General features: G+C 38.2%; 1 protein-coding gene across 12 annotated transcripts in view; it reads right to left on the bottom strand.

The window, feature by feature from the left end:
- Window positions 1–17,078, bottom strand: part of COL28A1 (collagen type XXVIII alpha 1 chain) — a 191,470-nt gene that overhangs the window by 123,786 nt on the left and 50,606 nt on the right. For all 12 annotated transcript variants that reach the window (XM_010345655.3, XM_074379483.1, XM_074379482.1 and 9 more), the window contains 3 exons: window positions 7,849–7,893; window positions 4,442–4,486; window positions 3,354–3,407 (listed from right to left, as the gene is read on the bottom strand). In XM_010345655.3, the coding sequence (XP_010343957.3) occupies window positions 3,354–3,407; window positions 4,442–4,486; window positions 7,849–7,893 (144 nt within the window). The remainder of the gene's footprint in view (window positions 1–3,353; window positions 3,408–4,441; window positions 4,487–7,848; window positions 7,894–17,078) is intronic.

The raw sequence follows: 17,078 nt of genomic DNA on the forward strand, positions 1-17,078 counted from the left end.
CAGCACTCTCCAGGGAGTCTATAAGTGGCACAGACCCTCAGCCAAAGTAGCAAAGCATAGTATCTGTGTGTCAGTGTACTTTATTCATCCACAGCTGAGTCAGGGTCTGCAGGACAGACCCCTGCAGGTGGTGCCCCTGACAGTGGTGCCCAATGTGGGATGACCCCAACAAATAAATACGTAATAAATAAATGTTAGCTATTATAGAAGTTTTACAATAATCTTCCTTGTATCCATTAAAGAATACAAAATTACTGAATTTTAGACAGTTTCTTTGCACAAATTGCAATAGCAGTTTCTTTTAAAATTGTCTAATAAAATGATAATGTATAAAAAGAAATGTCACTATAAAATATTATTTCCAGATTGAGGAACAAAACAGATTATTATGTCTTCAAAGTATAGTACATTCTAGGAGGCAAGATGAAATCATTCCCTGAAAACTGACTTCAATGACAGTACACTAATAAATATATAAAATGAAAACAGAGCTAATGATCAATGTGACATGAATCTCCAGCTAACAGATCCAAAGAGTAGTAAAAATTATATAGAAGTTAGTAATAGTGTCAAAGTAAGAGTCAAGACCTTAAACCAGAACCACAACTGGAGGGAAAAGGGGGAACTCATGCCCACTTCATAGCCTCCCAGCAATCCCCAACATTCTCTAGAAATTGACAGCTCTTCTTTTTTTTTTTTTTGAGACGGAGTTTCACTCTTGTTACCCAGGCTGAAGTGCAATGGCGCGATCTCGGCTCAGCGCAACCTCTGCCTCCTGGGTTCAGACAATTCTCCTGCCTCAGTCTCCTGAGTAGCTGGGATTACAGGCACGCGCCACCATGCCCAGCTAATTTTTTTGTATTTTTAGTAGACACAGGGTTTCAACATGTTGACCAGGATGGTCTCGATCTCTTGACCTCATGATCCACCCGCCTCGGCCTCCCAAAGTGCTGGGATTACAGGCTTGAGCCACCGCACCCGGCTGAAATTGACAACTTTTCAATTGGCAATAAACTTTGTTCACTTGGCAGTGAACTTTGTGATTAAAATGTAAGTGGCAATTTTATGTCATGTATATTTTACAAAAGAAAGACCCTTGAGAAATTGATGAAGAGCTCAAATGCTTTTGGAAAAATGACTCCTTTTATGACTATGCTGTAAAAGTCAACCACAAAGTGCTATTATGTCAGAAAAATTATAACCAACCCCCCAAAAAAAACCACATTTGGTGCATTATTAAAAAGTAATATACTGTTGAAATTAAAAGCTAAATTTTACTGAAATGATTCATAGTCCTAAGTCATAAGACTACTAGACATAAAGAATTGGGCCAGGTACAGTGGCTCGCACTTGTAATCTCAACACTTTGGGAGGGGCTGAAGGGCAGAAGGATCCCTTGAGGCCACGCATTCCAGACCATACTAGACTGGACAATAATGTGAGATCCCATTTCTACAAAAAAAATTTATAATTTAGCCAGACACTGTGGTGTGTGCCTGCAGTCCCAGCTATTTGGGAGGCTGAGGCAGGAGAATCACTTGAGCCCAGGAGTTCAAGTTACAATTGGTTATGATCACGCCCCTGTACTCCAGCTGGGGCAACAAAGCAACACCCTATCTCTAAAAAGAAAAAGAGAGAGAGAAAGAGAAGGAGCACCTTTTTTTTTTTTTTTTTTTTTTTTTTTTTAGGTAGAGTCTTGCTCTATCATCCAGGCTGGAGTGCAGTGGCATAATCTCAGCTCACTGCAACCTCCACCTCTCAGGTTCAAGCAATTCTCCTGTCTCAGCCTCCCAAGTAGCTGGGAATACAGGTGCATGCCACCATATCCAGCCATTTTTTTTTTTTGTATTTTAGTAGAGATGAGGTTTCACCGTGTTACCCAGGCTGGTCTTGCCCAGGAAGAGCACCTTTTTTTGCATCTCTTCCCTACCATACCACCACCACTGCCACAGCCTGCATCATCCAAAGCTTCAGGCACTGTTTCCTGGCCAGGACCACCCCAGTGCCCTCCACAGATGATGGGACCTGGCTGGGACTCCGCCTCAGGCAAGCCATTTGATCTCCAGGCTTCATTTCTCATTTCCAAAATGAAAATGTTAAGCCAGTATGATGTCTAACATCCCTAGTGGCTCAAACATTCTATAATTCTATCACTACTGCAAACCCTAGTTCTGATCCCTGATTTTAAGTCTCTTTTTCACAAACATGAAAATTATCTTAGGTAACTAAAGAATTGTAAAAATTGTGTTGACTGTCAAAATATATATTTTTTTGCTTTAGGATTGTACCTGTAGCCAACACAATTTAATGAAAACTACTGCGCATCAGTATTCAACAAGGCCATTTCTTTCCCCAGAGAGAATTAATCATAGGCAAGATGTGAAAAAGACATTTTCTCAAATGAAGCCTAAGCACGTGCCTGCTGAGAAGCCCATTCTATTTTAATTTGCCAATTAAAAGTGGCCTGGTAAATCACGCACTGTCACTGTCTCATTAAAAATACTATACTTGTCACTCTCTTTGCTCTCTCTCAAGTAGCCTAATTGCTCCCTACAACTTCAATTTAATATCACCCTTAAAAAGCTGGCTTTCTTTAGGTTAAGTTGAGGAGAGCATCTTCTGCTGTTATTACTGCCATAAATTCCATACTACTCAAATCACTAAGTCGACACTGTTTACTGGATATTTACTGTATCTGTGAAATCTACTAAACATTTAGAAGAGTTAAAAAAGGGACTAAAAAGCTTGTTTCAGCAAATTAATGGTCACTCTCATTGGAAAAGAGAGCCTTATAACCAGGCCTTTTAAAGATCCCTCCTATCAGCATCTTTTTATTCTATATGGCTTATATTCAACCCCTCCCTATCTGTCTTGGCTGGTTTTCCGTGGAATGATATTACAAGCATGGTGCTGGTGGCTGAGATTTCTCTGTAATTTAAAAAAGCTTGATTTCTGCTGATATAGCAATTGTAAATTTCCTCTATAAACTGTATATTGAGGTGATAGTACATTTGGGAAATAGAGTGAGTGGTTTGAATTGTGTCACTAGTTACTGCTTCTCTATTTCTAATAAGCCATAAAATAAATAAAGGTCAAGATTAAGAAGGAAACATGGCAAAGATTCTAGATAATGGCTTATAGTTAATAATGCCCCCGTTTGAGTAATATAATAATAAAGATATGCTGCTGACTTCCTGAATGAACTTGGACTTGATTATCTGTACACATCTGCAGGTTATTATGCATTTCCAAAGGTACTTCCTCAAAGAATCCATTGACTTTTACCTAATAAAACACGCATTACCATGGTGCACTAGGGGAAAGGCCTGTTTTTAACCAAAGGGTAAGATTACCTTATTGCCTTGAAACCCCTTTGGGCCTGGATCTCCTGGAGGTCCACTAATTCCCTGCTCCAAGATGAAAACCAAGAATTAGTTCTGAGTACAAAAGGCCAAGCAGGAATGAATCATTCTTCAGGGTCCCTGTAGATCCTGGCGTTAGAAATTAGACTGTGTAACTCAGACCTAAATTGAAATTACATTCAATCAAGAAATGGAATGAGATAAAATTTCTGTGTCAAATAAGTAGCTTCTAAAATAGCACTTATGCTAAAAGCAAACATTTAATTAACAAGATGTTTATTTACTAAACCTGTATTTTCAACATTATTCCAACGTTCTTGACTCTTTCTAAAAAAGATTTTACCTATTAAACCTCTTCTTTTTAAAAATATCTAAGGCATATGTAACTGAAGTTAGAGCTTCCAGAGAACCTGTAATAACCAGAATTACTGCATGGCTCTGGCATTTCCAGAGTAAAGCAAAAAGTTAGTGGTTAACTAGATGGTGTCTAGGAAATTCTGGGTAAAATTATAATTTTCTGTAGGCTTCTTGAAATACTGAAACTAACTCCTTACACAGATCACCATTATAACTCTAGACAAGTTCCTACGCTAGAAAAAGATTCAAATTATTTTCTGAAATCTATGGATGTCTAACTTAAATGCCTTAGAGAATCAGTCCCTATTATAGAACATTACCTGTAGTTATAGAACAATATAATACTATGATTTATATTAAAATATGTAACTTTTCGAACTACACTATAGTAGCAGGCAAAAATACTTACATCCTGCTTTTAACCACTTTGACTTTCTCTGTCTTTCCAGATTCTTAATTTTTTAACTTTATCCTGTTAGCTACTCACGAATATTTGCCTGTTGGTACCTATCTCTGGGAGTCTTAGTTAACTTAACGAAAACTTTAGGGAAGGCATTTCCAAAATGTGTTGCACATTGGAATCATTTGGGGATCTTAAAAAATATTAACGCCTGGCTTCAATCTCCAGACACTTTAATTGGCAGAGGGTGCAAGTGGGCACGGGGATGGTTTAAAATCTCCCCAGGTGATTCTAATCCAGACTTAGGTTCTAACCCCCTTACCTGAATTCCTCTGGGTCCCTTTGCTCCATATGGCCCTGGGGATCCCTGTGAAATAAAATTGAAAATAAGTCTCTCTAAATACACATCTTCAACATGCAGGAGGGAAGGAAATGTGTTCTCTGTAATTGTTGTCTTCCCTGGTTATCTTAACATCAAAGACAATAAATTGAAATAATCCTTATTAACAAGCCAAGGAGTAGAAGTGTCAAACTTTCCTTCACTAAACAAACTCCACAAAAATACAATTTTAGATGCAACTCCCTTGCCTATGTATTGACAGTTTGGTTATTTTGGTTTGAGTAAATAAATTACTTTTAAAGATTCCTTGGAGGGCTATAAACTTATTGGAACATTATTTCCTTTCAACAGGGCAATGTCAGTTAAATTAACAATGTAGTACATTTCCATGATATCTAGATCACTCTTTGGCTCATCTTCAGGACACTGAACTTGGAAAACACTCTATATTCAATGCTCTTCTAATAGAAAATATTTCAGTCTGTCCCATAATCAGGAAACCCTTTAAAAATCTATTTCGTGAGGGAGAACATAGTCTAGTTTTTATTTCTCCAGATTTCCACTTTTTTTTTTTTGCTTATCAAACTGTAACTGTTAACAATTGACACATTTTGAAAATTATAGAAATATGTAAATAAACAATTTGAAAAATCACACAGAAGCAAATACCGTTAACATTTTTAGCATATTTCCTCCAGTTTTATTCCCAATAGATTTCTCTTCAAATAATGTGATCAAAGTGTATGCCTGATAGGATTTGTGTCCTACCTATTTGGCCTTACATCGTATCAAAAATATTTTTCCATGTCATTAAAAACTCAGAGTAAACAGAAAATATTCAAGAACAGGGAACTACCATAATTTATTTACTCATTTCCCTAGTTTAGACCCAAGTAATATAACAAACATCTTTATGTATAAATCTCTGTCCAATTTCTGATTCACTCCTGAAAATAGTCTCCTAGAAGGGGATGACAGAAGCAGAGACTATAAGCAAATTTAAGGTTTGCTGGCTCTCCTTTGTCTCCCAAGCCATATGTAGAAATAAAGAGAGGGACACTTCCACCATGAAGTTTGTTGATCATTCCCATTCCCTGAGTATGAGAGAGTGTATCTTCATCTTACAGGCTCCCCATCAACAATTAGTATTATACATTACTTCCTGTTTGCTAATTTTATAGGTGACATAATACTTTTGTGTGTTTGGTTTTGGTTGTTTTTTTGGTTTTGGGGGTTTTTTTGAGACAGGGTCTTGCTCTGTTGCCCAGGATGGAGTAGCTCACTGCAGCCTCTACCTCCCAAGCTCAAGGAATCCTCTCACCTTAGCCTCCCAAGTGGCCCACACTGGTGAGATAATATTTTGTTGTTTGTTGATTTTGTTTTGTTTTTGATATGGAGTCTTACTCTGTCACCCAGGCTGGAGTGCAATGGCACAATCGGCTCACTGCAACCTCTGTCTCCTGGGTTCAAGCAATTCTCCTGCCCCAGCCTCCTGAGAAGCTGAGATGCCACGTGGGCGCCACCACACCCAGTTAATTTTTGTATTTTTTAGCGTCAAGGACACTATATCTCATTGGCTTTAAGACTTTTTTTGTTGTTGTTTTGAAACAGAGTCTCACTCTGTCACCCAGGTTGGAGTATAGTGGTGTGATATTGGCTCACAGCAACCTCTACCTGCTCGGTTCAAGTGATTCTCCTGCCTCAGCCTCCTTAGTAGCTGGGATTATAGGTGCACACTACCATGCCCAGCTAATTTCTGTATTTTTAGTAGACACAGGTTTCAACATGTTGATCAGGCTGGTCTCGGACACCTGACCTCAGGTGATCCACCTTGCCTCAGCCTCCCAAAGTGCTGGGATTACAGGTGTGAGCCACTGTGCCTGGCCTTTCACGTTTTTATATCTCTGACATTGGGGTATATTTTACAATCAATTGTACCTTACATTTATAATTGGCAGTGGGTTTATTTATTTATTTATTTATTTTTGGCATGGAAAATAATGGGACATTTAACAATCCCTGACATCTTAGTCAATGAAATATATCCTTTGTCAACCATTTTTATTTCATCTAGTTTTCCCAGGTATTGTTTGACTTTCATTTCTGTTCTATTCTATGTGTGTCCCTTTTTCTGTATTTCCAGTATCCAAGTACATCTTACATGTTCAATTATATTCCAGCAAAAAATCTATTTATTTTCACATTTCCCATTTTGACCAGAGATAATTACCAAGCCTACATTTTGCAGATTCATCTGAACTTTAGTTCTACAGTAGTTTAAAAGCATTCAGAAAGTCTCAATCTATTTAAAGTGTTTAGTTCCATGAGCCAATGTCATTATCGCCCCCTCTTCTCCTAACCTTCTGCCTCATTTTCTCTCCTTGACGCCATTCCAGAATTATAACATAGAAAATGAAAAAGTTTGGTATCTTGGTGGCATGATGTTAATAGTTCTTAACTGTAATGAAAACTATTTATTTTTGGCTGTATTTTTTGGACCCTTTAACATTATGTTTCAGATATACTCTCTGTATATATTTGGCCTTTTGAGGAACTCTTTAACATACTTAATACTATTTCCAAATTTAAGTGCTTTTTTTTTCTTTTTTTGTGAGATAGAGTCTCATTCTGTCACCCAGGCTGGAGTGCAGTGGCACAACCTCAGCTCACTGCAACCTCTGCCTCCCGGGTTCAAGCAATTCTCCTGTCTCAGCCTCCCAAGTAGCTGGGACTATAGGAACATGCCACCATGCCCAGCTAATTTTTGTATTTTTAGTAGAGATGGGGATTCACCATGTTGATCAGGCTGGTCTCAAACTCCTGATTTCAGGTGATCCATCCATCTAGGCCTCCCAAAGTGCTGGGATTACAGCCATGAGCCACTGTGCCCAGCCTATACTTATTTTTTAAATAAAGGTGAATATCTATCCAATTGTCTGTGTCTACATTTTCAAAATTCCAAATCTTTATGTCTAGTTGCACCACACTGTTTGTAACTATTTCACTGACTTATTTCAGAGTTCTTCACACTCTTTTGGAAAGTGCCTGTTCTCAGTGTTCACATCTGGAAGACAATTCTACTCTGAACTGCAGCTTGAATTAACTTTGCTGGTTAAATAATTATTTTCGCCATAACATTCAGTAGGTGTGGCCTCCAAGGTTAGGGTGTCACAAAGTCTTAATAGTCCATAAGAAACGCATTTGGGGGCTCCATTTTTGAGTTAGGCATCACTTTGTTTTCTACCACATGTTTTACAGATGTGAAAAATTGAGCCATTGATTCCAACTTAGTAGCGAGATCAACATAATTCAGCACAGGAATTTCCCCTTAAGGAAACACAACCCAAAAGGGATCACAGCTGTAAGCATTTTAAAAACATGTTCCTTACTTTGTCACCTTTTATTCCTGGTTTACCGCATTCCCCACGTTCACCCTAAAAAATAAATAAGTGAAATAAATAAGAAAACACTTATAATCATTCACTATTAAAAATGTTTGGGTTTTTTTTTAATTCCCAGCAGACTCTTGTAACATAAGCACTCTGTTGGTTTCTATACAATTTTAGCTTCAATACCGTGGGTTGCATGCACATGGAAGTCTGATGATTTTTACCCACGAGCCATCCTTAACTTGACAGGAACACATCAGCAACAATGTATGTAATAAGGGTTGACATTTTTAAGAAATGGACAAAACTAGAAGAAAAGGAAACTAGTGTCTAACCACATATTAGATGCCCTTTGCATACATGGTTTAATTGAATCCACATAACAGCCCAAGGAGATCAGCTTTATCATTCTTATTTTATAGTTGAGAACATTTAAACTCAACAAGATAACTTTTCCTCTATCAAGTAGCTAGTAAGTAAAAAATCAGGGTCTGAACCCAGATATTCTAACTCAGAATTCCTATATTTTAAGAACACCATGCTTCAGCCTGATACCAACCTTGATCACCTAGTAGGCTTCATCTGGAGAACTGTGAGAGAAAGGATCTAAGATGAGATTGCATTGTGAGTTGGTGGGAACAGGTGCCATAATTAGTTAGCAAGGTCTACTGTGGGAGAGTGGGACTTGGAAGAAAGCATGCTACAGATTTTTCATTATGCTCTACTGCCCTGTCTGCCCTAGAATATTGCAAAAAACACAATATTTGAGTTGTGCTTTTGAGTTTAGTAGTGATAGTTTATCATAAATATTGCATCTCAGTTAATCTGACATTAACTGTCTGAGATCAATCTTAATCTAATTTTATAGACTAAAAATTTGTAATTAAGAAGGTTAAGGAAAGAGAATGTGGTGTACAATGGAATATTATTCATCCTTTACAAAGGAAATCCTTTCATTTGTAACAATATAGATGAACCTGAACCTGGAAGACATCATGTTAAATGAAATAAGCCAGGAACGGAAAGACAAATATGGCATAATCTCACTTATATGTGAGATCTAAAAACGTTGAACTCACAGAAGCACAGAGTTGAAGGGTGGTTACCAGGGGTAATGGGTGGAAACTTGGGAAATGTTGGTCAAAAGATACAAAACTTAGATAGGAGCAGTAAGTTCAAGAGATCTGTTGTACAACATGATGACTATCGTTAATAACATGTCTTGCATTGAAATCACTAAAAGGGTAGGTTTTAAGCATTCTCACCACAAAAATTGATCATTATGTGAGGTGATGCATATGTTAATTGGCTCAAGTTAGCCATTTTACAACATATATGCTTATCAAATCATATTTTATACAATACAATAAATATGAACTTTTTAGATTTGTCAATTAAAACTTTTAAATAAAAATAAATATTTTTAAAAGGTTTGCTCAAATAGAATGAGAATTAGGACCTCTGAATACCAATCTCTATGTCAAACTTTTGAGACATCTAATAATTAGAACTAAAAGGTGATAGTCAGAAAAATGACTAAAGTTTTATAATCATAGAATTATCTTTTGTTTATAAATCACTTTAGGGTCTTCAAAATGCTTTTATATATATATATCTTTATTTTGAGCCTCAATTCAATTCTCATTTTCAGGATAAGGAAACACAATTGGAAATGTTAAGTGATCTACTTAAATGCACAGGCTACCCAATGACTCCTAGTCCAGTGCTCTCACCACTAGCTTCTGCTTCTGCTGCTGTTGCTGCTTTATTCTGCCTCTACTGCTCTAGAGCATGTTACTGGAAGTGCCACTACACAATCACATAAGGAAACTGCATTCAAATATAAATGAAGGCACTACTTCCTTCATCCAGGAAGTCTTGCTATGAAAAATAAATATCAGTTGAACTTTTAACAGCATACGTAGTAATATAGTGGATTTATATGCTGGGGGAAGATTTATCTTGCTGCGGAATGCAACAAACTATTCCTAAAACTGGCAGCCAGCTTGTAGACTACAGTTTGAATAGCAGTGCTCTAAGAAGGAAAATCACAATTGTAACTTCCACTTATCAATGCAAAGATGCATCATAACATTTACATTATTGCTAATCCTCATAACAGCCTTTCGAGGTATATCTCCACTCACAGATAAGCAAAACGAGGCTCAGAGAGATTAGTTTGTTCATGACCATAGGCTTGAGTCTGTTAGGCTCTCAAGTCCACGTTCTTATCAGTCACCTGTAGCTGAACAAGGCACACTGTCACAGGGTGCAAGTAACGTTCCATTAACCTGACATTTCTGCCTGGGGTACTGCCTGGGCTCTTGCAGGCATCAGGAGCAGAAAAGAGGGAGGTGTGACCCTTAGAGGCAGCTATGCCTCGATCAAAAGCAATCTGTTCTCTCTCACATCCTTTTGTGAGTCAAACTAACCCAGGAAAAACTGAGCTTTCACTTAGAACAAGTTGAACATTTATTTCTGAATGCAAATGGAAAATCACTTTTGAAGAATCAATTAGAAAGCAATTAATTTAATAATGTTGGATGGGATAAAATGAGTCAACCACCAAAATATAAAACAGAAAAGTACCATAAATACACTTAAAATGCTTTTGGCTAGAATTCACATTCCATTTGTCCAGACAGATTTGTTAGCTATAGAGGCCTGAGGAACTGCATTTGTTTTTGGTGGGGAGAGGGGCAGATTTCCATCAATGAAAATATTGTATTCATGTTATTTGCCTCTGCAAAGGCATTTTCCTTTTTGGTGGGCTCATTAATCCCTGTGGAATGGCCACAATTACATAGTTTCAGAGACTGAGTATTTCAGAGAGCCATGAACAGATCAGCTCTGTTCTCAGCCTCTATTTTCTGATGCTGTGCTCCTAGTGAAATTCTGGTTTAAATGTCGATGGTTCAGGGTCACTTTGCTCTGACAGCTTGTATTTTCCAAGTGAGAACTCTTCCAGTGAATCAATAACTCTCTAGACAGTGAAATGAATCTTTTCAAAATATATATGTATAAATCTTCCTTGTGTTGATAACTACCTCACTATATAAATCAAAATGGAGGAGGGGGGCCACCCATAATTTTCCTCAACTATATACAGGATAATTTTACAACCGTGAAAATTTTTTAGCTTTCCCAAATTAATATATGTTCCTTTCCTCTTTATAATGGCACTTACTTTTGTAGAAAAGCCAACATTTCAGAATACATTGTCACATCCATTATTTGATTCTCCAACTACTCTGTAAATTAGGCAGGCCTGTAGAAAATTTTTTTCCATCCAGTCAAAGAAACAGATACTCCAATATATTGAGATACCTAAGTTCTTAAGACTGCTAAGTGCAGAATTATGGGTTTTCTCATACTCTTCTCCTTGGAGGCCTGACATTGCCAGTGATTAGGGTCTATTTATTGGCTGGCATGCAGGCTCACCCCTAATATTTGCAGGGCCCAGGGCAAGGGTATAAGTGGAGGGCTGAGGATCCAAGATGGCCAAATAGGAAGAACTCCGGAGTGCAGTTCCCAGTAAGAACAATGCAGAGGGTGAGTGTCCACTGCATTTCCAAACAAATGTTCACTGCCTACAGACCAGGAGATTCCTGGCCAAAAACTGCCATTTTCAGCATGGTGGTTTCAGGCAGTAATGGCTTAGTACACAGAAACTCACACAAATCTGGGCAGCCATTTCAACTGGTGCCTAGAACGCCTGGGAGACAAAGCCACCCATTTAACTGAAAGGGAGGGTCCTGAGACAGGGAGCCAGGTGATCTGGCTTGGTGGGTACCACCCCCGCAAAACAAGCAGTCTGAAACACTCTGGATTGAAAGTTTCCCAGCAAGCACAGCTGGAACCAGGATGGCCCAGGTCAGTCGGGGTAAGGATGACCACCACTACTGAGGCAGTTCACACAGCAGCTGGGCAGAGCCTGCAGCAGCTCAGCAACACCTCTGCTGGAAGACTGTGACTAGACTACTCTGTATGGGGCAGGGCATTTTTGAAAAAAGGCAGCAGCACGACAGGAACTTATAAGTAAAACTGACCTTCGTAGGACATGGCACCTGGAAAAAGAGGCGGTTATGAGTTCCACTGCAGCAGACTTAAAGGTACCTGCTCAGCAGCTCTGAATGGAACAGCAGAGCTCCCAGCACAGAACTTGAGCTCCTATAAGAGAGACTGTCTCCTCAAGCAGCTCCATGACCCCTGTATACCCAAAGAGACACCTCATAAAGGAGAGCTAAGGCTGACATCTGGCAGGTACCCTTCTTGGACAAAGATAACAGAATAAAAAATCAGCAGCAACCCTTACTGTTCTGCAGTCCCCACAGGTGATCCCCAAGCAAGCAGGGAACTGAGTGGACCTTCAGCAGTCCTGTAGCAGAGGGGCCTGACTGTTAGAAGGAAAACTAAGAAACAGAAAGCAATCACTTCATCATCAACAAAAAGGACGTTGACTCAGAGATCCCATCTGAAAGTCACCAACTACAAAGACCACAGGTAGATAAAGCTACTAAGATGGGAAGAAACCAGTGCAAAAAGGATGAAAACACCAAAAACCAAAACGCCTCTCCTCCTCCAAAGGATCACAACTGCTCACCAGCTAGGGATCAAAGAAGCAAGGAGAATGAATCTGATGAACTGACAGAAACAGGCTTCAGAACTTGGGTAATAACAAACTTCTCAGAGCTAAAAGAACATGTGCTAACCCAATGCAAAGAAGGAAAGAACCTAGAAGAAAGGTTACATGAGATACCAACTAGAATAAACAGCTTAGAGAAGAATATAAATGACTTAACAGAGCTGAAAAACACAGCACAAGAACTTCGTGAAGCATACCCAAATTTCAGTAGCTGAATCAACCAAGCAGAAGAAAGAATATCAGAGATTGAAGATCAACTCAATGAAATAAAATGAGAAGGAAAAAAATAGAGAAAAAAGAGTGAAAAGAAACGAACAAAGCCCTCAAGAAATATGGGATTATGTAAAAAAATCTAATCTACACTTGATAGGTGTACCTGAATGTGACAGAGAAAATGGATCCCAGCTGGAAAACACTCTTCAGGATGTTATCTAGAAGAACTTCCCCAACCTAGCAAGTCAGGCCACCATTCAAGTCCAGGAAATACAGAGAACACCACAAAGATATTCCTCAAGAAGAGCAACCCCATGGCACATAATCCTCAGATTCACCAGGGTTGAAATGAAGGAAAAAATCAGCAGCCAGAGAAAAAGGTCAGATTATCCACAAAAAGAAGCCCATCAGACTCACAGTGGATCTCTCTGCAGAAACCCTACAAGCCAGAAGAGAGTGGGGGGCCAATATACAACATCTTAAAGAAAAGAACTTTCAACCTAAAATTTGGTGTCCAGCCAAACTAAGCTTCAAAAGCACAGGAGAAATAAAATCCTTTATGGACAAGCAATTGCTGTGAGATTTTGTCACTACCAGGCCTGCCTTATAAAAGCTCGTGAAAGAAGCACTAAACAAGGAAAGGAACAACCAGTACCAGCCACTCTAAAAATGTACCAAATGGTAAAGACCATTGACACAATGCAAAAAATGTGTCAACTAACAGGCAAAACTTACAGCTAGCATCAAATGGCAGGATAAAATTCACACATAACAATATTAACCTTATGTAAATGGGCTAAATGCCCCAATCAAAAGACACATACTGGCAAATTGGATAAAAAGTCAAGACCCATTGGTGTGCTGTATTCAGTAAACCCATCTCATGTGCAAGGACACACATAGGCTCAAAATAAAGGGATGGAGGAAGATTTATCAAGCAAATGGAGAGCAAAAAAAAAAAAAAAAAAAAAAAAAAAGCAGGAGTTGCAATCCTAGTCTCTGATAAAATGTACTTTAAACCAACAAAGAAACAAAGATCAAAAGAGACAAAGAAGGGCATTACATAATGTTAAAAGAATCAATGCATCAAGAGAGCTAACTATCCTAAATATATACGCACCCAATACAGGGGCACCCAGGTACATGAAGCAAGTTCTTAATGACCTACAAAGAGACTTAGACTCCCACACAATAATAGTAGGAGACTTTAACACCCCATTGTCAATATTAGACAGATCAATGGGACAGAAAATTAACAAGGATATCCAGGACTTGAACTCAGATCTGGACCAAGCGGACCTAATAGACATCTACAAAACTCCCCACCCCAAATCCACAGAACATACATTCTTCTCAGCACCGCACTGCACTTACTCTAAAATTGACCACATAATTGGAAGTAAATCACTCCTCAGCAAATGCAAAAAAAATAGAAATCATAACAAACAGTCTCTCAGGCCACAGGGCAATCAAATTAGAACTCAGGATTAAGAAACTAACTCAGAACTGCACAACTTCATGGAAACTGAACAACTCGCTCCTGAATGTCAACTGGAAAAAAAATGAAATGGAGGCAGAAATAAATATGTTATTTGAAATCAATGAGAATGAATATACAACATACCAGAATCTCTGGGACACATTTAGATCAGTGTCTAGAGGGAAATTTATAGCAATGAATGCCCACATGGGAAGCAAGGAAAGATCTAAAATCAACACCCTATCATCAAAATTGAAAGAGCTAGAGGAGCAAGATCAAAAAAAAACAAAACAAACAAACAAAAAAAAAACTCAAAAGCTAGCAGAAGACAAGAAATAACTAAGATCAGAGCAGAACTGAAGGAGGCAGAAACACACACACGCACACAAAAAAGTCCTTCAAAAAAATCAATAAATCCAGGAGCTGGTTTTTTGAAAAGATCAACAAAATAGACAGACCACCAGCCAGATTAATAGAAAAAAAAAGGGAGAAGAAACAAATAGATGCAGTAAAAAATGATAAAGGGGATATCACCGCTGATTCCACAGAAATACAAACTACAATCAGAGATTACTACAAACAACTCTATGCACATAAACCAGTAAACCTGGAAGAAATGGATAAATTCCCCGACACTTGCACCCTCCCAAGCCTAAACCAGGAAGAAGTTGAAACCTTGAATAGACCAATAACAAAGGCTGAAGTTGAGGCAGCAATTAATAGCCTACCAATCAAAAAAATCTAGGTCCAGATGGTTTCACAGCTGAATTCTACCAGACGTACAAAGAGGAGCTGGTACCATTCCTTCTGAAACTATTCCAAACTATCCAGAAAGAGGGAATCCTTCCCAAATCATTTTATGAGACCAACATCATCCTGATACCAAAACCTGGCAGAGACTCAACAAAAGAGGAAAACTTCAGGCCAATATCCATGATGAACACAGATGCAAACATCCTAAATAAAATACTGGCCAACCTATTGCAACAGCACAGCAAAAAGTTTATCCATCATGATCAAGTAAGCTTCATGCCAGGGAGGCAAGGCTGGTCAAACATAGGCAAGTCTATAAATGTAATCCACCACGTAAACAGAACCAAAGACAAAAACCACATAATTATCTCAATAGATGCAGAGAAGGCATTTGACAAAATTCAACAGCCCTTTATGCTAAAAACTCTCAAAAAAAACTAGGTATAGAAGGAGCATATCTCAAAACAATAAAAGCTATTTACAACAAACCTACAGCCAATATCATACTGAATGGGCAAAACCTGGAAGCATTCCCTTTGAAATCCAGCACTAGACAAGGATGCTCTCTCTCTCTCACTACTCCTATTCAATATAGTATTAGAAGTTCCAGCCAGAGAAATTAGGCAAGAAAAAAAAAATAAAGGTATTCAATTAGGAAAAGAAGAAGTCAAATTGTCTCTATTTGCAGATGACATGATTGTACATTTAGAAGACCCTATCATCTCAGCCTAGAATCTCCTTAAACTGATAAGCAACTTCAGCAAAGTCTTGGGATACAAAATCAATGTGCAGAAATCACAAGCATTTCTATATACCAATAACAGACTAATAGAGAAATCATGAGCAAACGCCCATTCACAATTGCTACAAAGAGAATAAAATACCTAGGAATACAAGTAACAAAGCATGTAAAGGACCTCTTCAAGGAGAACTACAAACCACTACTTAAGGAAATAAGAGAGGACACAAACAGATGGAGAAACATTCCATGCTCATGGTTAGAAAGAATCAATATCGTGAAAATGGCCATACTCCCCAAAGTAATTTACAGATTCAACACTATCCCCATCAAGCTACCAATGACTTTCTTCACAGAACTGGAAAAAACCACCTTAAACTTCATGGAACCAAAAGAGAGCCCGCATAGCCAATCCTAAGCAAAAAGAACAAAGCCAGAAGCATCATGCTACGTGATTTCAAACTACAAGCCTACAGTAATCAAAACAGCATGGTACTCATACCAAAACAGAGATATAGGGTATATCACAATATATAAATGATAAAGGGCACACATCTACAACCATCTGATATTTGACAAACCTGACAAAAACAAGCAATGGGGAAAGGATTCCCTGTTTAATAAATGGTGTTGGGAAAACTGGCTAGCAGTGTGCAGAAAGCAGAATCTGGACCTCTTCCTGATACCTTACACTAAAATTAACTCCAGATGGATTAAAGACTTAAACATAAGACCTAACACCATAACAACCCTAGAGGAAAATCTAGGCAAAACCATTCAGGATATAGGCATAGGCAAGGGCTTCATGACTAAAACACGAAAAGCATTGGCAACAAAAGGCAAAATAGACAAATGAGACCTAATTAAACTCCAGAGCTTCTGTACAGCAAAAGAAACAATCATTAGAATGAACTGGCAACCAACAGAATGGGAAAAAATTTTTTGCAATCTACCCATCTGACAAAGGGCTGATATCCAGAATCTACAAAGAACTAAAACAGGTTTACAAGAAAAAAAATAAACAAACCCATCCAAAAGTGGGGGCGAAGGATATGAACAGACACTTTTCAAAAGAAGACATATATGAGGCCAACAAACATACAAAAAAAAATGCTCATCATCACTGACTATTAGAGAAATGCAAATCAAAACCACATTGAGATACTACCTGACACCAGTTAGAATGGCTATCATTAAAAAATCTGGAGACAACAGATGCTGGAGAGGATGTGGAGAAATAGGAACACTTTTACACTGTTGGTGGGAGTGTAAATTAGTTCAACCATTGTGGAAGACAGTGTGGAGATTCCTCAAGGATCTAGAAATAGAAATTCCATTTGACCCAGCAATCCCATTACTGTGTATATACCCAAAGGATTATAAATTGTTCTATTATAAAG

This window comes from Saimiri boliviensis, chromosome 10 (assembly GCF_048565385.1).
Source record: "Saimiri boliviensis isolate mSaiBol1 chromosome 10, mSaiBol1.pri, whole genome shotgun sequence".
Taxonomy (NCBI): domain Eukaryota; kingdom Metazoa; phylum Chordata; class Mammalia; order Primates; family Cebidae; genus Saimiri; species Saimiri boliviensis.